This window comes from Pelodiscus sinensis, chromosome 23 (assembly GCF_052426305.1).
Source record: "Pelodiscus sinensis isolate ZL-2025 chromosome 23, ASM5242630v1, whole genome shotgun sequence".
NCBI lineage: Eukaryota > Metazoa > Chordata > Testudines > Trionychidae > Pelodiscus > Pelodiscus sinensis.
In genome coordinates, this window is record NC_143074.1 from 14123333 (window position 1) to 14146682 (window position 23350).

Consider the following 23350-nt stretch of genomic DNA (forward strand, 5'->3'; position numbering starts at 1 on the left):
TAATGCAATGGGAAGCACTGGCTGATGACCATAGTATGATCTCTCTCTTAAATCCCTAAGGCCAGGTCTACACTTACCCTGAGATCGAGACTTTGGAGATGGATCTTCCAGGATTCAATTTAGCAAGTCTCCTAAGGACCTGCCTATTCAACTGCTGATAGCTTCCTTGTCGACCCCAGCACTCCACTGGGTCACAAGGAGTATGGGAAGTAAATGGGAGAGTTTCTCCCATCAACCATCTACACTGGGGATGCTGCAGAAATTTGACTTAAGGAATGTCAACTCCAGCTATGCTATTCTCGTAGCTGGAGTAGCGTATTTTAGGTTGACTTTCTGGAGTAGTGTAGACCTGGCCTAAGTGACAGTATGGCTAGGAAAATGAAAAGAGCTGATTTTTCTTAGTTGTAAAAATTAATTTCTTAATATTACATCCTTTTTCCTTTCTATATTATGTAGATAATACATTCTTGCAGTTTGAGTCAAACCAGTGGCGTTCACCCCATGGGCCACTTGCATCCCAATCTGTACACATCTGCCTCAAGGCCATACGGGTAGTATATACATCATGGATGTGGCTCATGTAGCACATGGAGAGCTGCATGTGTGGCCCACAATGGTAAATAGGTTGAGAACCACTGAGTCAGATACTTCCTGCCTTACATGGCCATTTAGCAGTGCTCTGAGCTGTTAAACAGCTGCTGTGTATCTGAGTAGACAGTGACAGCTCATGAAAGGGTTGTTGAGTGCTTGGGATCTGGTTTGAAGGAGCAGGGACTAGGGTTACCAGATGTCTACAAAAAAAATACCGGGCACACTTGATCTCAGATCGGAGGAGGGGATGGGACCAGCCGGGAAGGGGTGGGGGGGGAGCAGGGCTGGCTGGGGGAGCTGGGGGGTGGAGAACCGGCCAGCAGGAAGCAGGGCAGGCTGGGATGGGGGAGGAGGGGAAAGTGTGGGGGGGAGAGAATCGGCTGGCAGGGAGTGGGGCTGGCCCGGGCACATGCAGATCCCGGGGTGCTGCTCATCCCATGCACGGTCCCAGCGTGGTGCACGGGCGAGTTCGGCTCCGGAGATTCAACCCCGCTCCGGCCCTGACCCCTCTCTACTGCGTAGCTGCGTACTGCCTGGCTGCTAGACACACTCACGCAATGTGGACTCACGCAGTGTGAGTGTGTCGACCAGCCAGGCAGTACACAGCTACGTACTGATACTCATAATAATACAACTAACTTGATTAGAAAATACCGGACATTTATAGGTCTGGTATTTTCTCAATTTATTTACCAGACAGAAACCTCAAATTCTGGACTGTCCAGTTCAAAACCTGGCAACCCGAGCAGGGACTTTAAGGAAAACAATCATTAGCACGAGAATTGAGACGAGTGGCAAAAGCATGAGAGTTGGCAACACTGCTTTGCCGCTCCTCAAGGTTTGGCAGGCAGGCGCCTGCTTGCTGTTGGGCATGTGTATAGGGCCCGTGGGCTCCATAGGGATGTGGGGGGCGAATACACCCAATGCACAGAGTTCCTATGAAATACTGTCTCTGGGAAGTACCAACATGTGGCCTCTCTTAGGGGAGGAGGCATCTTCCTGTAGCCTTAACACCTCACCTCCAGCACTAGAGGGCACCACAGCCTAGGCAGCTTGCCAACACTAAACATGGCCCTACCCTCGTCCTGCCTACGCAGCGAAGACTATCCCCCCTCCCCTGCCAAGATCCAATATGGCCTCCCCAGCCTCATCGCTGCTGAGGCTCGTCCAGCCCTCATTCAAGATGGCGACGCCCCAAGCCAACAGGGCGGCTCCCCGCGCGGGCTGTTGCCAGTAACAGACATGGCGGAGGGCACGGCTGATTCGGACGGGCGCTGAAGCCGAAGGAAACGGCCAGGAGTTAAGATGGCGGCAATAGAGGTTCGGTTGCCGGTGGCCCGTAAGCTCGCGGGCCAGAGCCAGGCAAGAGGGAGCGACAAGCACCTGGTGGCTCCGGGGGACACGATCACCACAGACACGGGCTACATGAGGTGAGGGGCCTCCCCCAGGTTTCTTCTCCCTCCGGTGGGGCCCTTCCCTTATCTCAGAGACGGAGCCTATGGATGGGGCAGGGCCATAGGGTGTGGTACGCCCCCCCCCCCCCATTGCATGGGCTGTGGGGCAGAGCCCCTTATCCCCTCCCCGTGGTATGAGCTATGGGGCAGGGTCTCTTATCCCCCCGGACATGGGGCTGTGGCACGTCCCCCCCCCATTGCATGGGCTGTGGGGCAGAGCCCCTTATCCCCTCCCCGTGGTATGAGCTATGGGGCAGGGTCTCTTATCCCCCCGGACATGGGGCTGTGGCACGGCCCCCCCCCCCATTGCATGGGCTGTGGGGCAGAGCCCCTTATCCCCTCCCCGTGGTATGAGCTATGGGGCAGGGTCTCTTATCCCCCCGGACATGGGGCTGTGGCACAGCTCCCACCCCCATTGCATGGGCTGTGGGGCAGGGTCTCTTATCTCTCAACCAGGGGGCTAGGGTGCAGCCCGATCTCCGTCCTCAGGGTCTGGGGCAGGGTGTTTTGTCCCCCTGCATCCCTGTGGCAGCCCTTTGTCCCCACCCGTTCCAGCAGCTAAGGCTATGGGCATGGTCCCTGTATGATATGTGAACAAAAGTGGTTCTGAATCCCCAACATCCTGGACAAATGAGAGATTTCTGAACTCTGGGTTCTCTTGATCAAGTCATTTCACTTCTTTCTGCCTTAATTTCCTTACCTGTAAAAATGGGTTTTAGGAGAGGGTTTTTTTCCCTCACACCATCCTGGTGGCAGGGGTTGTTGGGAATTAACAGAGTTTTCCTTCAGTCCCAGGTTTTTTTTGAAGGGCTGCTCTTTCCAGTGCTGTAATTAGGTATTTTTGTGCCTGGGGCAAAATATTCATTATGCACCCCCCTCTTCCTTAAGTTAGCATGTGTTGCACTCTTTACTTTTGCAGTATATTATTTTTACGCTTTGTGCTAGGGATGTAAGCAACTAGTCGAATAGTTTACTACTTAGTAAGCCTAGGCTTCTCGGGTAGTCAAGTCATTAGTCACGTCTCTCTCCTCCCCCCCTTGCTGCCTCTATCAGTGGCAGCAAGGGGGGGAGCAGGAGCTAGCGCTGTGGAGGGGAGCCAGCTTAAAAGCTGGTTCCCCCAGCACCATCTCCGTGGAGGGCAGGGGAGGCAGAGATGCAGCGGGAGACCAGGCATGAGCCGGGACTCGGTTGTTCTGGCTTGTGCCCAGTCCCAGATGCTATGCCTCTGCCTCTTAAATGTAGTAAGAGCTGCAGCAGGCTAACCCTGCTGCAGCTCTGCAGTTTCCCCCTTATTGACCAATCAAGTAGTCGATGGAAATTCCATCAACTACTCTATTAACTGATTAAATGCAATTTAACATCCTTTCTTTGCGCTCTTGATTATGATGTGCCTGGGGTAAGCACCCTGCTTGCCCCATCTTTGTTATGGCTCTGGCTCTTTCTTCCCTGCCCCATTCTATCCCTAGGGTATGTCTACACTACATGCCTCTGTCGGCAGAGGCATGTAGATTTGTTTATTCAGCAAAGGTAAATGAAGCCGCGATTTAAATGATCGTGGCTTCATTTACATTTACATGGCTGCCACGCTGAACCGACAAACAGCTGATCAGCTGTTTGTCGGCTCGCCGCTAGTCTGGACGTTCCCCCTGTCGACATCAAAGCCCTTTGTCGGCAGCCCCGGTAAACCTCATTCCACGAGGAATAACGGGCTGCCGACAAAGGGCTTTGATGTCGACAGGGGGAATGTCCAGACTAGCGGCGAGCCGACAAACAGCTGATTAGCTGTTTGTCAGCTCAGCGCAGCAGCCATGTAAATGTAAATGAAGCCGCGATCATTTAAATTGCGGCTTCATTTACCTTTGCCTACAACCCTAATCTACATGCCTCTGCCGACAGAGGCATGTAGTGTAGACACAGCCCTAGAGTCCAGTTGCAGAAAATGACTTCTCCTCAGGGTTGGGGAATGGGGCCCCAAGGAAGAGTTCACACCGTGGGTCATTGTGGTTATTCTGGGGGGCCCTGAACAGTTGCTTGCCTTGCTAGGGTTTCCCCTCCAGTCCACCTGGCTGGTGAATGAAGCGTAGGGTTAGGCCAGGGCTAGACAATAAGCGGCTTGAGCATCTGCAGGTATGGCTGCTTGCAGCTTTTGTTGGCCACAGCACATTGTTCCCAGCCAATGGGAGCTGCAAGTGGCCTTACCCACGGACATGTAGGTAAATAAAGTGTCCGGCGACCTACCAGGGGTTAACCATGGTGAACTGCGCCTGGCTTGAGGGCCACTTATTGCCCACCCTGGATTAGGCCCTTTTAGACCTTAATGTAAACTTCTCAGTGTCCCAGACTGTTACTTGCCTTATGCTTAGAGCTGGTCCTAATCACTCTGTGTAGAGCTGTGTTGAGAACGGAACTGATCAGACTCACTAAAAGCTGCACCATTTGTGTACCTGAGGAAGGAGGCTAAGCGGTGTCACCACATGAAAGTATCTTTATTTCACAAACCCTTCACTGGGAATGGGGAAGAGAGAGACAGATCTCATCCCTCCCGTGGTGGAGAAATAGCTTCCTTTCTCTTTCCTGTTTTAATTTCAGAGAGCTTGGGAACTCTTTTCTCCTAATAACTCTGGGGCTACTTTAAGCCTGGGGTGTGAAAGCATGGATTGGCTAACCCCAGGGTGGTAGAGATGGCAGATGTGTGTGGATGTTTGATGTATCCTTTTACGGCAGGGGCCATGGCACGTATATGGGAGATGAGAAACTTATAGCATCTGTCGCAGGCGCTGTTGAGAGAGTGAACAAACTGATCTGTGTCAAAGCTCTGAAAACCAGGTGAGAACAGGCTTTGAGACCAAAGCCATTTTTTGAACCTATTTAAAAATCAAATGTTCCCTCTGTGTGGGATATTCCAATTCCTAGCAATGTGTTTCCCACTTAAAGACTTAGAGAAACAGGGCATAAGCCAACAGATGGTCTCAGTGTGTGTCCAACAGTGGGAGACATTTGGAAATGGGTTGGGGGTGAATGTAGAATTTGTCAAACTCTATCAGATCAATGCTTCTATCTACACCAGATCAGTGGATTGTGTAACCATATTATTCCTGGATTGTCAGACCAGAAGGGTCCATTGGACCATCTAATCTGACTTGTGTAACGTAGGTCAGAACATTTCATCCACTAACTCCTGTTTTGAGCCCAGTTATAAATAATAAATGTTAGTACTGGAAACGTTGATGCTGCAGTTTGCACAGACTCCAGTGCTGTGACTCTTGCCAGCTTGGCCCTGCTTGTGTTTTTAATCAGTGTCATGCTGATACGAGTACCCAAGTCAAGCAGTATCTGAGCTACTCCGGGAAGAGGTTTGCTTGAATAGAATTTCCCTTTTTCTCTTGCTCCCAGATATAACGGGGAAGTTGGTGACATTGTGGTTGGGAGAATCACAGAGGTAAGACGAAGGAGATCCTGGCTGCTGTTCCTTGTGGAAGACTCGTTTTCCCTGACAATGTACTAAAACTAGAATTACACTTGCCTGACATTTAAAACAAAAGAGGGTTAGTGAGAAGTACGGTTTCATAGTGACAACAGAGGACGGTCATTGGTGCATCTATATCTGATTTATGATGTTTCTAGTGCACCCAGCACTTTTGCATCCAGGCTTTTTAGGGCCTGCCACTGGGTATTGAGGGAATTTAGCACCGTACTGAATTGGGACTTTCCTATTTTAAGATCCTGATTTCTACTCCAGGCTGTGACATTCTGAGTTCTTAAGGCAGTCACTACCTATCTGTAGAATGGAGATGATACTAGCTTCTTTGACTAAAGGTGCACTGGTAATGTAACATTTAGTTGGAGTAGGGATGTTCAAATGCATTTATTTGTGTAAACACGTGTCTGCTGAAATTTTCAGTGAATACACATTTGCAGGCTGGGGCAGGGCAGGAGCCAGTTCCCCAGGGGCACCAGATCCCACATCCCCCCCTTCCTACCTCTGATACAGGCAGTAAGGGATGTGTGTGCATGTAGTCATTAGGATTAAACCGATAATCCTAGGTTTATCAGTTGTGTAAATGACTACACGCTAGCATCCCTAAGGGTGCATCTACATAGCACCCTAAACTCGAAATAAGATACGCAATTTGTGCTATGCAAATTGCGTATCTTATCTCGAATCTATTTTGAAATAGTTTATTTTGAAATTTGGTGCATCTACACAGCACCAGATTTCAAAATAATGCACTATTTTGAGCCATCCCTTAACCCTCGTGCAACAGGATGGTGAAAATTATGTGCCCGTTATTTTGAAAAAATATTTCAAAATAATGGGCAGCTTGTGTAGATGCGGGGTAGCTATTTTGGGATACCTCCAGTATCCTGAAATAGTCATGCAGTATAGACGTACCCTAAGTTGGGTCTAAAAATTAATTTAAAAGTGGTTTTATGTACTACATCTATGCTTGAGACTCCCTGTTAATGTTCTTAGTGGATGTATGTACCAGGTGCGGTATTCTCACTTAGAGAACAGAACAAATCTCATCACTTATACCCCTTCATTTCTCTATGAAGTTCTTTGGTTGGTGTGGATTGCTGGGGACTGTGGTCATACAGGCCATAGAAAGTCCTGCTCCACTGATCAGAACATGCTTGATGTTTCAAAATAACAAAGAGAGGAATTTCTCTCACCTCCGTCTCAGGTTCAACAGAAACGATGGAAGGTGGAGACCAATGCCCGGCTGGATTCAGTCTTGCTTCTCTCATCCATGAACCTACCAGGAGGGGAGCTAGTGAGTGAAATCCCAAGTAGTGTGCTTCTGGATCACTTTCTTGTTGCTCAGCAGCAGCAGAAGTGAGGAGCTAGGCACTGAGATGAGCTCCGAGGCTGTGTATCTCTTTCCACAGTTGCTGTTGCAAGAGTCCAGCTAATTCATTTATGCTTGCAAGTCTGCTGGTTAATTGCTGTACCCCTTTCCAGGACGTTCTGCACAGAGGCAGCTCATCCCATTAAGTGTCACATCTACATAACTGATACCCTCAGTGGGTTGGACTATGCTTTGAGCCAGAGGTGTAATTCCCAGCTAGAAGCCAGGGGGCCGACAATTGCCAGACCCCTGGGCAAGGTGGGGGGCTTGGCTCTGTGCTACTGGAAGGGGTGGGACCTCAGGCAGAAGGGGTAGACCTATGGGCAAGCCTTTCCCTGTGAGCCCTTCAGCACCACCTGGAGCACACTGCCCGGGGCTCCAGCAGCAATTTAAAGGGCCTGGAAATCAGTTGTTGCCACTGTCGCAGTAGCAGCTAGGCGTCCCAGGGCACTTGTCCCTTTTGCCCCCCCTTGGCAGGCCTGCTGGGAGGAGACCTACCCAGATTTGCCCTGATTGAGCTAGCATTCTAAAAATAGCGTGTAGCTGCAGCAGCGTTGAGTGCGTGCCTCCTAGAAGCAATAGCCATGTACTCAGCCAATTATTCCTGCTGCGTGAGCTGCATTTTTGGCATGCTAGCTCAATCAGTTCTAATATTGGTATGTCTGCTCAAGCTCAGGGTCCCGTTCCCAGCTTGGAGTGCAGACATACTCAGTGAAACCAACCACCTCAGATTGGTGCATCTGTTACTGTAGCTGCTGCATGTTGTGCACTTCTGGGTTATGGCACTCTGAGATAGAATGGGTGTCTGGCTGGTGAGTCTTGCCCACATGCTCAGGGTTTAGCTGATCGCCATATTTGGGGTCAGGAAGGAATTTTCCTCCAGGGTAGATTGGCAGAGGTCCTGGAGGTTTTTCGCCTTCCTCTGTAGCATGGGGTACAGATCACAGCTGGAGGATTCTCTGCATCTTGGGGTCTTCAAAGTATTTGAAGGCTTCAGTATCTGAGATATAGGTGAGAGGATTATTCTGGGAGGGGTGGGTGAGATTCTGTGGCCTGCACTGTGCAGGGGGTCAGACTAGATGATCACAATGGTCCCTTCTGACCTTAAAGTCTATGAGATGTGTTGGGTCCCGTCCAGGCAGATATCCTCATCCTTGCCAGGCAGGATCTTTCCTACAGCACATTCTCCAGTGCTTTATCCAATCAAAATGGAACAGCAGCAACGTATCCCTTAGAAGGCGGCAGGGCAGGTGCTCTTCGTGCTGATCTAATGAGGCTGTGCCCCATAGCTTGTGGTGGCAGAGCTTTGTGTGGTGGGCGGAAGAAAAATAGATGGGGTATCATTACTCTTTCACAGAACTTTTCCACCCTTTGTGCTTTTCAGAGGAGGAGATCAGCAGAGGATGAGCTTGCAATGAGGGACTATCTACAGGAAGGGGATCTTATCAGTGTATCCTTTCTTTGTTACCTGTTAGGCAGGAGATGCCTGTGGGTGTTGGGTGCATAGGCAGATGCCAGCAGATTAACACTCTGTGTTCATCAGAAAATGAGCCTTCCTTCTTCATATATTTGGCCTGATCCAAGAGTTCTCTCCACCACCACCGATTGCAATAGGTGGGACAGGGTTTTATACTCTCCTTCAGGGCTGCCAAGTTCTGTCTGACTTAAGGTCCCATTTTGCCTATAAAATAGGTGTATGATGGTCAGGGGCACTGGGCAGCCTCTTCATGAGGCTCACACCCTGTTCCGGGATGCTTGTTTGAAGAAGGCATCTGTCTTAGAATGGCTACCAGAGAGAAACAGCACGTACCCACCATCCCTGAAGGCAGAGATCATCTGCTGACCATTGTGGGAGACACTCAAACTTAGACTCCATATTTGTCTTTTGTGGCAGTCTCCCAGGCTGGTCTTACTCCTGGTCTGGATGCTGTTCCCTAAATCCTTCACCTGCAGTTTGCTTCTTCTGCACATTTGCCCTCCCTTCCCACTTTCTAGGGACTAATTGTTGGTGTACGAGCCAGGGGATGGACCTACGCTTGAGGGCTCGTGTTGTCTTAAGGGCAGAGATGCCGCTTTCTGACTCCATAGCCTGTATTGTACAGTCCTCTGTGAGGCCAAAAGAAAAGTTTGAGCTTTGAGCCCCTAATCTGGCCTAAAATGACAAGGAAAGTACCATCAGATGGCACTGCTGGGAATTGGTGGAGAGTTATGTGGTAAAGGGAAACTCCACATGAACATTTCATGTGTGGTTGCCCAGTGGAAGCAATGGGAGGTGGGGGAATGAAGGTTGGCCGGAGGCAGATGTCTCTTTTCCTCAAGCAGCCCTACCAGGCAGAAGTCCAGGCTGTATTTTCTGATGGGGCTGTGTCACTGCATACACGGAGCCTGAAATATGGGAAGGTGAGTTACCAAGCAGACTGCTGCTTTTCCTTGTCACCGCAATTTGTTTGGCTGTACACCAGTGTAAGTGAGAGCAGAGATGGCTCTCAAAGTGTTCTAGATAAGAACAGGATAATGTCATTAAACTATGTCTGCAGGCTGGGAAGATGAAGGGACCTGGGCCCAAAGTGAAACAAAATGCAGAGTCCCCTGGTGTGAAATGAATCTTGTCAATATGGCTTGTGACCGTCCCTAGCAGCAGTTAGTGTGAACTAAGGATGTTAATTTTCAGTCAGTTTACTAGTTGAATAGTAGATGGAATTTCCATCGACTAATCAATAGGCACTTCTGCATTCCTCTTTGAAATGTACAAGAGCCCCTGCTGGGGCTCTTGTACATTACAAAGGAGAAACGCGGTACAGCCCGAGGGCTAGCTGGAAGTCCTGCTGACTCCAGGCTGTACACAAGCGTGACAGCTTTGAAATGTACAAGAGTCCCCAGTCCATGTTGTGCTGCTGATTTGAAATGCCATGCGGAGCCCGGGGTCAGCTGGGGGCTCCAGAACCCGGGGTCAGTTGCGGAGTTCCCAGCTGACCCTGGGTTCCAGGCGGTGCTGCTGATCCTGGGTTCAGCTGGGAGCGCTGCCCCTTTGAAGTACCCTCTCTTCCCCCCCCTTTGCTGCCTCCATCTAGAGGCAGCAAGGTGGGGGGGAATCGACTAGTTGACTGACTATCCGATATGCTTCTGCTTATCGGATAGTTGACTAGTCTTTAACATACTTAGTGTGATCCCCCTGCTGGATATTGGACCCATGGGGAAAAAAAACACTCAGCTGAAACTTTTCAACAGCACTTCTTGTCCCAAGCTGCCTCTGACTTTTCCTTTTCTCTGTTGCCTTTCGGGAGGGTTGGGTGGCATGTCGGAATGATCAAGAACTTTCTCTCACTGAATGTTTCTATAGCACTCTGTCCTCAAAGCGCTGTTTGGGAATTAGTTCAATCTCCCATTAGGCTGTAGGCTGGCAGGGTTGATATCCCCATTTCCCAGATGGAGACAGTCAAACACCAGGCTGTATTTGGTTGGCTATTAGACAGGGCTGCTGGGTGGAGGGAGGAGTAAAAGAGGCAGCAATTTAAGAGGGGTGAGGGCTCCTGGCTGCTACTACCTCAACAGCAGCAGTGGACAGAGCCCCGGGCCCTTTTAAATCACCAGTGGAGCCCGCGCTTTATAGGCGCCTACCTTTCTTGGGGCCCTGAAGCCAGCTCCCCCTGGGGCACATTGTCAACCCTGCTCCCAAGCCACCAGTGGAATTGGTGTTGGTGGTCAGGCTGCACCCATCTCACATTGTGTCATGCTCTTCAGCTTGGCCAGGGTGTGCTGGTTCAGGTCTCCCCCTCCCTTGTGAAACGCCAGAAGACTCATTTCCATGATCTGCCCTGTGGCGCCTCCGTGATTCTTGGCAACAATGGCTTCATCTGGATCTACCCAACGCCTGAGCAGAAGGATGAAGAGGCAGGGGGCTTTGTCACCAATCTGGAGGTGAGGAGCCAGCATTTCAAAGGTGTTTGGGGTGGTTAGTTGCTCCTCAAAAGGCCACCTTCTCAAGCTGTGTTTCAGTAGCCTGGCACCAAGAAACAGGACCCTGGGTAAAGCAGGTGAAGCGCTTACCTAGGGGCTTGCAAACATGTGAATGAAATGTCACAGCAGCATCCCCCTCCTGTTCACGATTGCGGCATGTCCCGGGGGACACGGCAGCAGTTCCTTAAGTGGAACACGCGAAGGAAATATTTATATCTGTAGCTGTCTGCTAGTGTGAATTGGAAGTTGGAAACAAGGAAGGGAGCCAGCACCATGGGAGCAGGCAAGGCTCCAGGAACCGCCGTTAGACCACAGCTGGCTCAATAATCTCCTCCCCGCCTGTGATTTGTTCACATATCTAATGCACTGTGCACTGCAAGGTGATTTCCTCGCCCTTTTGACCAGTAAACCACATGCATCCTAGCAAAAACAATGACTGTTCCATTAGTACTGCCTATGTGGGGTGAATGGGCTTGTGTGTGGTGATTGCCAGGGACTTTTCCTTGCACAGAGACAGCTGCGTAGCTTCGTGGTGGGGGGTGGAGGAATCTTCAGACAAAGAATTGTCTGTTTGGACATCTAGGCTTCTTTTATAGTGGAGCATGTCATGGGCAGTAGAGTAGTTCTTTACCATAACTGATAGACCACATTCCTTCCCTGGCAGTGTGGAAAGAACCTAAGATTCCTGGCTTCCGGTCCTTGCTCTAATGACTATTATCCCCTGCCTCCTTAGACACTTGAATTCACTTTCTGGGACAAGTTATATGACATAGATGATACAAGTTACTGGATGTAGTTTTAGGCTTGGAGTGTGAAGCTTTCGTTGTCATAGATCTCTAGTGGTCCCCTGCAAATTCATCCCTTTCTTTTTCACATTCGGTCTCTTTTCCTTTTTGTCCTTGTTGCCCCCCTAGCCAGTCCCCTTACATGACCGGGAGGTAATCTCACGTCTTCGGAACTGTATCCTGGCTCTGGTTGCTCAGAAACTGATGCTCTACGATACCAGCATTGTGTACTGCTATGAGGCCTCCCTTCCCCATCAGGTATTGGGTCCAGTTGCTGCTTTCTTCACTCCCTTTCTTCACTTGCACAGACCACACATTTTATGGCAAAGGCAGTAGGCTAGTGCATGCCTTCATTTCCTGGGATGCAAGATCTTTGTCGGAAATCACAACATGATGTCTCCTGTCATGAACCAAATGGCTGTGGACGGATTGGGATGGGGATGGGTTGACGATTCCTGCATCTGGTAAGATTTATCATGAACTCCATAGAGACAGTTACCTCCTTCACTAGCAATGGCAAAGTTTTCTTTCCTGAGTGAAAGAGAAGCCCCTTCCTGTTTGATCCCTAGGTTTGGAATTGCACCAGGGTAGGGTGGGGTGAGGCGGAGATCACAGCCCTGTCTCTCATACAATGGATGGAAAGCCCAGAGTTTTGTTTTTTCTCTCCCATATTCATATCTCCTTCCAATATTGGAAGGTTGCTGGCTTTAGACTTTCTGTAGCTGGATGTGGTGCAGTCAACACCCCATGATTTGTTAATGATTTTCATGCCACATGCTATCACAACAATCTAATCAGCAAGCCTTTGTTGTTCTCCTGCCCTCCCTGAACAGACAAGAGACTTACCATGTCTCTTGCTTTCACGTCTGATGTCAGCCTCCCACCCCCAATAGGACATGCAGTCACGCTCCACTTCCAATACAATCCTCCCTCTTAAGTAATGAAGCATGTGGTGTCTCTGCCCTCAACTCCTCAGTAGGTATCTGACAAACCAGGCAAGACTCGCTGAGTTCCCTTCTTGTGCCCTTGAGTAAGTTGGCTGTCAGGACTTGGAGCATGTGTCATGATTGTTGCCAGTAGTCTACCTGGGCTACAGCCCCAGTGTTTCCATTAACATCTGTCTAAATGTCATTGCCCTTTGCACCTGGCATGTCCCTGTCCACTTCATTTGCAGGGGTTGCAACTGCAAACATTGCTCTTCTCCTTATCACTGCAGATCAAAGACATTCTCAAACCAGAGGTGATGCAGGAGATTGTGCTGGAGACTCGGCAGAGGCTGTTGGAACTGGAAGGATGAGGGAAGGAGCATTGACTCCCCAACTTTGTGCATTGCCCATATCCTCCAAACGTCATTCCAGAGCTCCCTTGTCCTGACTCCCCTTGTCTCACTTCCAGGATTCCTTCTGGCTTGTAGGGCGATGTAAACCCCTCAGCCTGCAGAATGGAGAAATGTGACGATTGGCTGTTATTGGGATGTCGCTCGCTAGATTATTTGCCCTGGTGGGGAATTGCCTCTCAAGTATCCCTAATATGGTCCACAGTGTTAGAGGACAGAAGAAACAGGGTATTTTGTTTTGCCTTATGGTCCTTTCCTTTCCTCCAGAAGTATCACATAGCCAGGCCTAGCAGTGTTTGATCTTGACAGTGATGGGAGCTCTACTAATATGTCCTTTATTCAAGAGATGCATTTTCCCCTGAAGACCCACATAGCAGCTACAGATCTGCAAAGGACAGGATTCATTGAATGGATATGTCAGCATGCTGCGTGGATCGCTCTGCCACCTTCCAAACACACACTGGAATTGAATGTTCAGTACTTGCATTTTCTGTGCTTACAATAGAGTGCACAGAATGGTACAAAAACCCACTGGTGACCGGTGGCCATCTCACTGCATATTGAGTGCTCATAGGACGCCTGTCTTGATCTTCTGAGTCCGGAGCAAAATGTATTTTTCCATCCCATGCACAGAAGGGATGATCCCAACATTTTATTTTGTAGGTCTGATACTTTGAGCTTCAGCTGTTGTTTCCCACTAGATTTATTTTTTAAAAAAATCAATAAAGAATTCTTTTGTCAGAGAATCTGTGAGTTGTTTGTAGGAGCTTGTCTCTCACTGTGATGTATGGGTCACGCTAACTATCCAGTCTCAATTCAAGTCCTCCCTGTACACAAGGACGTCAGTGGCCACAATCCATCCTGCTGGGTCCCATTTCCATCCTGCCTGTGCAGAAATGGCTGCAGCATCCCTTGCTAAGGTGTTGTTGACTGCCTTTCCCTCTCCTCCAACCCAGTCTCCATCATGAATTTCCCTCCAGCCACCTCTGGGGCCCTGCCCTTTGCCCTGAGTGCTGTTTGCATGCTCAGCATGGCATTGCGTGCAGTGATTCATACACAGTTGCCGCTTCCTTGAAAGTTCCCTGGGGGAATTAGGTGAGGTCAGCCTGTCCATGCTATCCCAAGAGAGGTGACGGAGATGGCAGGAGCCTGTCATGCCTTAAAGGTGGGTCCCCTCTGGAATTCACAAGAGAGTGTGATGTGAAGGGTTAGAGTAGGGATGTAATAATGTAGTCGATTAACTGATAAGCAAAAGCTTATAGATTAATGCTATACACTACACGCATCCCCACCAAAGTAAATTTTTTAGCAGGCTGACCAGCAACTTGGCTCAGTCCTGGCTAGCGACAGGTCCAGGACCTACCTCTGCTGCGGCTCTGCATTAAAAGTGTATTAAGAGCTAGGCTGGCAGGCAGCCCGGCTCAGTTTCAGCTCGCGCCAGGTCTGGGAGCACAAACCCCTCTTCCCCCAGATCGGGGCTGCTGCCACCTGTGTTGCTGCCTCTGTATCGGAGGCAGCAGCATGGGGCAGTAGGCAGCCAGGTACAGAGGCAGCAGCAAGGAGTGGCAAGGGGCTCCTTGGAAGTGGGGCCAGAGGCACTGGCTACCGGCCCTGCTCCTGGGTACTATAGAATAGTCAAGTAACCAATAAGAATTCATGAGGTTACTCAACTATTCCATTAACCGATATTTAACATCCTTAGATTAGAGCTGGTTTCCCTGAGTCAAGACTCTTGTTCTGGTTCCTGCTTGGCCACTGTCTGTGTCTCAGTTTTCTCCATCTGTAAAGTGGGGATGATGCCTGCTGTTTCAAAGGGGGGTCAGAGACTGAATTAACTGCCTTGAAAAAGTGCTTGGAAATACTTGTCAGTCCTTGTGACCCTTGTACAAGCACAGGGCTGGCTGCGATGGGTCCACTGCAATGTGAAAAGCCATTGCTAGAATCAAGACACTTGCCCTGTTTGTCGTTTAATATCTGACAGTGAAAATCATCTGTCAAATCCTTTTCTGCAGGAGCCTTTGCTCCAAGACTTTCTATGGGCAATAAGCCCCTCAGTTTTCTTTCCCTCTTCTGTTCCGCATCCCCTGCAGTTGCTTGTGTCTGAGCACTAGATGGCAGCTTCCACTCAAGTTTGCAGATTACAGCCTGCTGCACTAAACTTCCTCTTGCATTTTCCTACTCATACCTGTTAAACGAGTATGTTGCATGTTCAGTGTAATGCACTCCATGCTGCAAAGCCCAGGAGCCTTCAGTGACCAGACTTGTTATTTGCATCGGAGCTTTGAAGGCATTTCCTACTAAACTTGACAACACATCATCAAGCTGGGAGGGAATGTCTGTAGATGACACTAAAATAGCAAATAGGTCTGCAGCACAGGTTACCTCAGGGGTGGACAATAATTTTTGCCTGGGGGCCACTTCAAAGCCACCCTGGAAGGGGCGGGGCCTAAAGGGGAAGGGTTGGGATACCCCACCCCCAGACCATGATTGGTGGGGGAGTCCCTTTACCCCCCACTTCCCACTAGGTACCCATGCCCTGAAAGAGGCTAGGCGCACACCCCTACGCCAATCGGTCTGGGGGCGGGGGGACATGCGAAGCCTCCTCCCACCCTGCAAGGAGCACATGGCACTTTGAAGTGCCACGGGCTTCTTGCAGGGCTGGGGCAGGGCAGCGGAAGCTTCACGCAGCTCCCCCATCCCCAGGCCCTGATTGGCTTGGCGGTGGGGGAGCATGCGAAGCCTCCTCTGCTCTCCCCCCCTGCCCTGCAAGCAGTGTGCGGTGCTTCAAAGCGCCATGTGCTCCTGGCAGGGCGGGAGGAGGCTTTGCGCGCTCCCCTGCCCCCAGATCCTAATTGGCCTGGGGGCAGGAGAGCAGCAGGGCCTCCGTGGGCCGGATCCACCTGCTTGGTGGGCCGGATTTGGCCCATGAAGGCCCTTTTGCCCACCCCTGGGTTACCTCCTGCAGCCTGTGAATGATATAAGCACCTCTGCCATTCAAGTATTCATGGAGGAAAACACTGAAGAAGACTTAACCAGAGGGGTGTCCTTACACTGTTAGCCTGTGCTTGCTAGAGCTGGTTAGAAACATTTATTTTCCTTGTGAGAGAGCTGATTATACTTTTTTACCTGGGTCAATGACAGTCAAGCATTTGTTTGCTGCTGTGGATTTTTTTTGCAGAGCTTTAATATGTAGCTTTCAAATGCCATGGGGTGTGGAGCAATATAATTAGCAAGACAGTATTCAGCAATGGTTCCTGCTTTCCAAGCTTGTTGATTCAGCAAAAGGTGGCCAGGTGAATTACCCACATTCTACCCTGTATCCTTCTCTGACCTCTCCGCTTTTAAACCACTTTCAGTGCCTTAACCTGGTTTAAAAGTGGGCTGAGGGGTGAAATTACTGCTCTTCTCTGCCTCCCAGGGGGGCTTGGTCAGCTGCCATCCAGCAATAGCTTGATTTGAAAGTCGAATGTAAAAATATTGCCATATTTCTGTACCTCTGGCAGCATCACACTACAACCCATAATGGTTCTCAGAGGGAGGGGGTTTGGAGATGGGTTAAACCTTATTGAAAGTGGTTTAGCTAATGTGGTTTGAAGGCTGTGTGAGAAATCAATTTCCAAATGAGATTAGTGCCAGCTGAGACTGAGTTGCTTGGCTTGGCTTGAGAACCCAGGACCATTTTTCCTCCCAGCTCTCTTCTGTAACCATGGGATGACCTTTTGTCACCAGCAGGCTCAGGTTCAGGAATGAAGGAAACAAGGAGTGTGTGGGGTGTCTTGAGTGGATCTCTTATCAAAATGGCCAATTTTTAGGCTCTGTTTTTAGAGGAAGAAGAAAAGGTGCAATGGTCTTTGCCTGTATGGTGCTTCTGCTATAAGATGACCTTCCATGCCCCAGTTTGTCTTTCACAAGCCCCGACTTCCTCTCACACTCACATTTAGGCCACACCTACAGAGGCATAGTGAAGGGGCTGCAGGGGGGGGCAATTGCCCCCGGGCACCACGCTAGAGGGACGCCAGGCCGGGGTGAGAGCAAGTGCACGCTGCTCAGGCTCACCTGGCATGGGCGGCAAGTATATGGCCATCCCCCTGGCCCCGGGCCGTCCCTGCCATGCACAGCATTCAGTTGGCTTCTCCTTGCCCGTGCACGCTGCGTACGGCAGGGACAGTCCGGAGCCGGGAGGGATGGCCATAGAACTCGCCGCCCATGCCAGCATTGTCAGCTGCCCCTTGTCTGCGCATGCTGTGAAGCGTTTCCAGGTGACCAGGGAGACGCCCGGGCGTGACGTGACATCACGGTCTGGGACTTTAAAAGTGCTTGGTGCCGCGTGGTGCCAGCCTAGCTTCCGGTTTGGAGTCCGGGGACTTTTGGGGCCTGAGTGCAGACTCCAGCCCCACAAAGTGGAAGACAGAAGGTATGGTATGGTACGGTATGGCAGGGCAGGGGGAAAACTAGGGGAAAGGCGTGGGAGAGGAAGGGGCTTGTGGGGAGGGGAGGGGAGGAGCTTGTGCAGAGGGAGAGGGAAGATACAAATGGCAAGGGGCCAAGTTCAGACAATGAGGGAAAGGGCAGGAGGGGAGGTGTCAGTGGGAGGTGGGATAGGGTGATGCTGGGAGAGGAGAGGAGAGGGGAAGGGCATTATGGTCTAGAGGGGGAGGGAGAGGTGCTGGGAGAAGGCTTGAAAGGGGTGGGCATGAGAAAGGTGGGGATGGAGCAAGTCGTGTGAGGGCACAGGGGCATGAGGGGAATGGGGGCAGAGATTGGAGAGGGGGTGGGCATCAGGGAAAAAGAGGGCAAAAGGGGCAGGGGCAGTGAGGGAAGGGGGAGCACCAGGAGGGTGCAGGGCTAAGGGAAGGTGCAGGTGCCAGGGTATTCTGGGGGTGAAGCAGAAGGGCAGACACCTGCAGGGAAGGGACCAGCACCAGAGGAAAGGGGCAGGGCAGGTGTGTAGAGAGAGGTGTTAGAAGAGGGGATGAGGAGGGGTAGCTCACCTGATCAGAGTGGGGCTGCTGGAGGAGTGGGCACAGGAGGGAGAGAAGGGCTGGTGGAGGGGGAAAGGTCGTAGAAGGGCAGGAGTCAGGCCAGCAGAGGAGGGCGAGGAGTTGGTGGGCAGCAGGCACCAGGGGAGATGATGGAGCGAGGAGAGGAGACATGGCAGCAGAGAGAAAAGGTAAAGGTTTAAAAATATTTATTAATAATGCGGTATGCTGCCCATGGCCAGTTCGTTTGCGCCCCGCGGTGCAGTTTGGGTTTATGTGGGGATCAACACGTGGCTGGCAAGTGAGAGGCAAAACAAAAAAGTAGTCAGTGTAATGATCTTCTGTTGATGTGTGTTTTAGTAGTTAAATTCTTGGACTGTCATTGCTCATGAAAAGTGCTGTCACATGGGTAGAAATCAGGTAAATGTTGCATTTTATGAATATCAGCAGAGCTGACTTAAATGAGGCTTGTGTGTTGTGTAGTCTTGCCTTAATCTTTGTATTCATGCCTGTCAGTGTGAGAGAAGCTATTTGTATATATTTTCTTGCATATGCAACCACACTTAAGTTGAGACCCTCAACATGTTCTGTAAGTATCAGTGCGGCCCCTGGGGCTTCCAAAGTTTAGTTGCCCTAGCTCATCCCTGACAAGTTGCCCTACCTCATCCCTCATCAGTCTAACCTGGTCTTAAATATTTCCAGTGATGGAGATTCCGCAATCTCCCTAGGCAATTTATTCCAGTGTTTAACCACCCTGATGGGCAGGAAGTTTTTCCTAATGTCCAACTTAAACCTCCCTTGCTGCAATTTAAGCCCATTGCTTCTCATCCTAACCTCAGAGGCCAAGGAGAACAATTTTTCTTCCTCCTCCTCATGATACTCTTTTAGATACTTGAGAGCTGCTCTCATGTCCCTTTTCGGTCTTCTCTTTTCCAATGTAAACAAAGCCAATTCCTTCAGCCTTGCCTCATATCTCATGTTCTCTAGAACTTTCATCATTTGTGTTGATCTTCTCTGGACTTTCTCCAGTTTCTCCATGTTTCCTGAAATGTGGCGCCCAGAACTGAACATGATACTTCAGCTGGGGCCTAATGTAGATGGCTCAGTCCCTGCCTAGGGGACATGAGACTGGGCGGGTTAATTTCCAACCTCCTGTTTATTCTTTTCCTAAGCCAGGAGGCTTAGTTCTGATGGGGGCTCTGCAGGAAGGCAGCCTGCACTGATCCCTGCCTGAAACCTTGTGCAGGTGTTAAACAGCTGTCCAGCCCACCCTAGAGGTGACTGCATTTCAGCGTGCCTGAAGCAACACAGCACCAGCAGTGGACAGGAGAATGGCTCCCGGGCATGGCTTGCTCATGACTGCTTCGGTCCCATTGGATGGGCCTCAGCCTCTTTTCTTCCCCTCCGCTGCTTTGCAATGGGGCTGTAGACTCTGGGGGGAGAGGGGTGGAGGCAGGCAGAGGTGTCTCCCTGCAGCAGATGTAGACACGTCTCTGTATTAATCATTCTCTCATTGAAGTGTTTAGCTTTGTAGTGAGTCCTTTTACATATAAACTTTGTATTAAGTCTTGGTAGAATAGTCCCTAGGACTAGTGAGGCAGAGACTGTCCCTGTGGGGTGAATGAGGTGGGAATGTAGAAGGCGGAAGGTGAGCACCTCTGGGCAGTTGCAAAGGTTGGAGAGGGGATGGAAGCCAGATCCGAGATCAATGAGCCCTGGGAAGTGGGCCCATTGAAAGGAGACTGGACCTGTGGATGCTTTGAGGGTCAGTAGCAAGGGCCTGCTTTGGGAAGCCCCCTCTTTGGAGGTGAATGTGGCAGCATTGAGACATCACCCAGAAGCAGGCGCCACAGACACTAACTGCAGATTCATGGGACGGCTCTCACAGATCTTGCACATGCATCAGATGATAGATCTGCAGGAGGGGGGGCAGTGGCATAGCGAGGGGGCCGGAGAGGTCAGTTGCCCCTGGGCACCATGCTAGGGAGGCTCCAATTTAATCCCATTCTGCTCCCCTTCAGCTTACGTGCTCCTACTCTGCCTGCCACCGGCAGCTGGAGCCTCCTGCCTGCCTCTCTGCTCCAAGCCCGACCCCTCTTCCATCTCCACCGGCGGGTTAGTGCATGCGGGAGCCCGGCCCCAAACTGTAGTACAAGTTCCCCTCAGCTGTGCACCAGGTTCGGTGCTGTGCCACATGGCGGTGGGGGGGGGGGGGGGGGAGGGGGAGGGAGCGGCGCAAATTTTTCCTTTGCCCCCGGGCGCATAACACCCTCACTACGCCTCTGCACACCTATTTATCTGCAGGCACTGTCAGAAATGCACGAGAAGTTAGTTCAAAATCCAGCCCATCTGTTTCAGGTCCAAGTTTTTGTTTCCTTTTGGTTTTAGCATAGGAAGTTTCCACCTGTTAGGTTCCTTGTCAAATAGATGACAATGTGTGAACATGTTAATTGCTGTGAAGCTAAGTAATGAACCCACTGTTGTTGGGCAGGGGCCTCTGACCAGAAGCATCAGCAGGTAAGGGGTTCTTTCCTTTCAGGCGTTCGAATATTTTTCTAAATAGTCAGTAGAGGTCGCCAGTGGTCTATGCAAATCCTGCTAGTTCACTAAATCCACAACTAAATCCTGAAGGCCATTTGCAAAGGACATTTCTGGGTTCACTTACTCTCTTTATTCAATTCCTGAACCAACATATTCCTTTGTATGAGTAGGTTCCTTTGATTCCTACCCTTCCCTATCATTTGCACTGAGAGGGAAATGATCCTAGGCTACCATTTTCAAAGGAGTCTGTCTGAGAGTGTTAGGTGTCCAACTCCCATTAAAATGGGTACCTAACTCCCTTAGGTACAATTGAAATCCCAGCTTTTGTGAGAGGAGGATCCATCACTGCTGGAAAGAAAACCACTGTCTTTTCATGAAGGACCATGAGCCTTCCCTCTGAGCTACCCTAGGGATGGGCAGGCTCATGAGCCTTCATGAGTTTAAAACCTGGAACTGATTGTTTCAGAGACCTGGCAATCTTTAAGCACTGTCGCTGTGTTTGTCATTCTCTGAAACAGAGATGGAGCAGTTCCCAAGGAGCTGACAATCGAAATGTCTGCTATAGCCAACAACGGGATTTATAGACCCTGCAAACAGCATAGAAAAACAGATGTACTCGGGGGCTCAGCTGGATGGCTGCATTCAGAGAATGTGGGCAGGTTCCTGAACTCATGGTTTTGGAAAAGAAACATCAGGCTTGCAGCCCATGCTCTGGGAAGAGCAAATAAGCAGCAGTGAGACAAGAGAAATAATCCCCTGCAGGGCTTTCATTGGTACCTCTAAATCAAGTCAGGGAGTAAACCTTGTGTTGCCAGATGCCCAAGGCAAAATTATAGGGAACAATGGGTAGAGTGTGGTAGGATACAGTGGACTTTGTTGGTACATGGTAGACAACATAGATGAGGTTAGCCCCTAAACAGCCATAGAGTATTGTATAGCCAGTTGTAACCAAATGCGAGGTGAAGTTTATGGCTTGTCTACACAGGGAAGTTGTCCTGAAATGAAGTAGAGGGTGAATTTAAAGCATGATAGCTATTCTGGAATAACTCTCTATAGGGGCACTCTTTTTCTTGATATAAAAGTGTGCCTTTCCTGATTTAGCTTAATCTACTTTCAAAGCGGACTAGTTATTTTGGTCATTTTCCCTAGGTAGACAAGTCCTTGGAGAGGGTGCGTAAGATGGGTCAGGTGAGAGATCCAACCCGGGAAGCAACCTGAGGGAGGGTATGTCTCCTAAATGCATGATGTTGCCAGGACAGAGAGCACAGAGCGAGAACACGTGACCTGAACAACAAACCATCGGGACTGCTTGTGTTTTACTCACAGAAGCTCAAGGTTCTATATAGTTTTGATAGTCTCTAAGGCTATGTCTAGACTACGGAGTTTTTCTGGGATACCAACACATCCAGGGAACACGTCTGCTCTTCCGACATTTTTTTCGGAAGAGCAGACGCACTCTTTCGGAAGTCCTGTATTCCACATTTTATGAGGAATAAGGGCTCTTCCGGAAGAGGAGGTTTTCCAAAATTTGACCCCGTGTAGATGGACCTAATTTCGAAAAAGCCTCTTCCGAAAAATCAATCGGAAAAAGGTACGCAAGTTGCAGTGCGCAATTTGCGTACCTTTTTCCGAAAAAAAGCAGCAGTCTAGATGTAGCCTAAGGTGCTACAGGACCACTGGTTGTTTTTAAAGTTACAGACTAACATGGCCACCCCTTTGAGGTGGTGTAATTAGGGCTATGGTGGGCAATCCTGCTTGGTGGGCCTGATACTGTGCAGTGCATCAACATCTCTGCCAGGCCCCCTTTCCTTCCTCTGATCCCTCCCCTTCCCCCTTGGTGTCCCCTTTATTTCCTCCTTCCCCCTCTACCCCATTTCCCTCCTTCCTTCCCCCCTTTCTCCTCCTTCCCCCTCTACCCCATTTCCCTCCTTCCTTCCCCCTTTCTCCTCCTTCCCCCTCTACCCCATTTCCCTCCTTCCTTCCCCATTTCCCTCCTTCCCCCTCTACCCCATTTCCCTCCTTCCTTCCCCCTTTCTCCTCCTTCCCCCTCTACCCCATTTCCCTCCTTCCTTCCCCATTTCCCTCCTTCCTTCCCCCCTTTCTCCTCCTTCCCCCTCTACCCCATTTCCCTCCTTCCTTCCCCCCTTTCTCCTCCTTCCCCCTCTACCCCATTTCCCTCCTTCCTTCCCCCTTTCTCCTCCTTCCCCCTCTACCCCATTTCCCTCCTTCCTTCCCCATTTCCCTCCTTCCTTCCCCCCTTTCTCCTCCTTCCCCCTCTACCCCATTTCCCTCCTTCCTTCCCCCCTTTCTCCTCCTTCCCCCTCTACCCCATTTCCCTCCTTCCTTCCCCCCTTCCCCCTCTACCCCATTTCCCTCCTTCCTTCCCCCTTTCTCCTCCTTCCCCCTCTACCCCATTTCCCTCCTTCCTTCCCCCTTTCTCCTCCTTCCCCCTCTACCCCATTTCCCTCCTTCCTTCCCCCCTTTCTCCTCCTTCCCCCTCTACCCCATTTCCCTCCTTCCTTCCCCCCTTTCTCCTCTACCCCATTTCCCTCCTTCCTTCCCCCTTTCTCCTCCTTCCCCCTCTACCCCATTTCCCTCCTTCCTTCCCCCTTTCTCCTCCTTCCCCCTCTACCCCATTTCCCTCCTTCCTTCCCCCTTTCTCCTCCTTCCCCCTCTACCCCATTTCCCTCCTTCCTTCCCCCCTTTCTCCTCCTTCCCTCTCTACCCCATTTCCCTCCCCCCTCTGTCTCCCCTTTATTACCCCCTTCCTTTTCCCCCTCTCCTCTCCCCCTATTCCCTCGCCCCGCCCCCTCCAAGCCCCGCCCCCGCCCGCTGCGTGCCCCGCCCCTCGCAGCCT

The 23350-nt window shown here is 50.5% G+C and overlaps 1 protein-coding gene across 1 annotated transcript; it reads left to right on the forward strand.

Moving 5' to 3' along the window:
- Positions 1-1788: 1788 nt before the first annotated feature.
- On the forward strand, positions 1789-13719 carry EXOSC2 (exosome component 2). Its single transcript, XM_006128362.5, has 9 exons — positions 1789-2021; positions 4770-4871; positions 5439-5484; positions 6731-6820; positions 8280-8345; positions 9227-9295; positions 10637-10813; positions 11767-11895; positions 12854-13719. Exons 1-9 carry the CDS (start codon positions 1897-1899, stop codon positions 12932-12934), a joined length of 885 nt encoding a protein of 294 aa, XP_006128424.1. The 5' UTR covers positions 1789-1896; the 3' UTR covers positions 12935-13719.
- The last annotated feature ends 9631 nt before the right edge of the window (positions 13720-23350 follow it).

Coding starts and splice junctions, on each gene's coding strand:
- EXOSC2 (XM_006128362.5), top strand. CDS start 1,897: ATGGCGGCAATAGAGGTTCGGTTGCCGGTGGCCCGTAAGCTCGCGGGC. Junction 2,022..4,769: donor ACAGACACGGGCTACATGAG/GTGAGGGGCCTC, acceptor CTTTTACGGCAG/GGGCCATGGCACGTATATGG. Junction 4,872..5,438: donor GTCAAAGCTCTGAAAACCAG/GTGAGAACAGGC, acceptor TCTTGCTCCCAG/ATATAACGGGGAAGTTGGTG.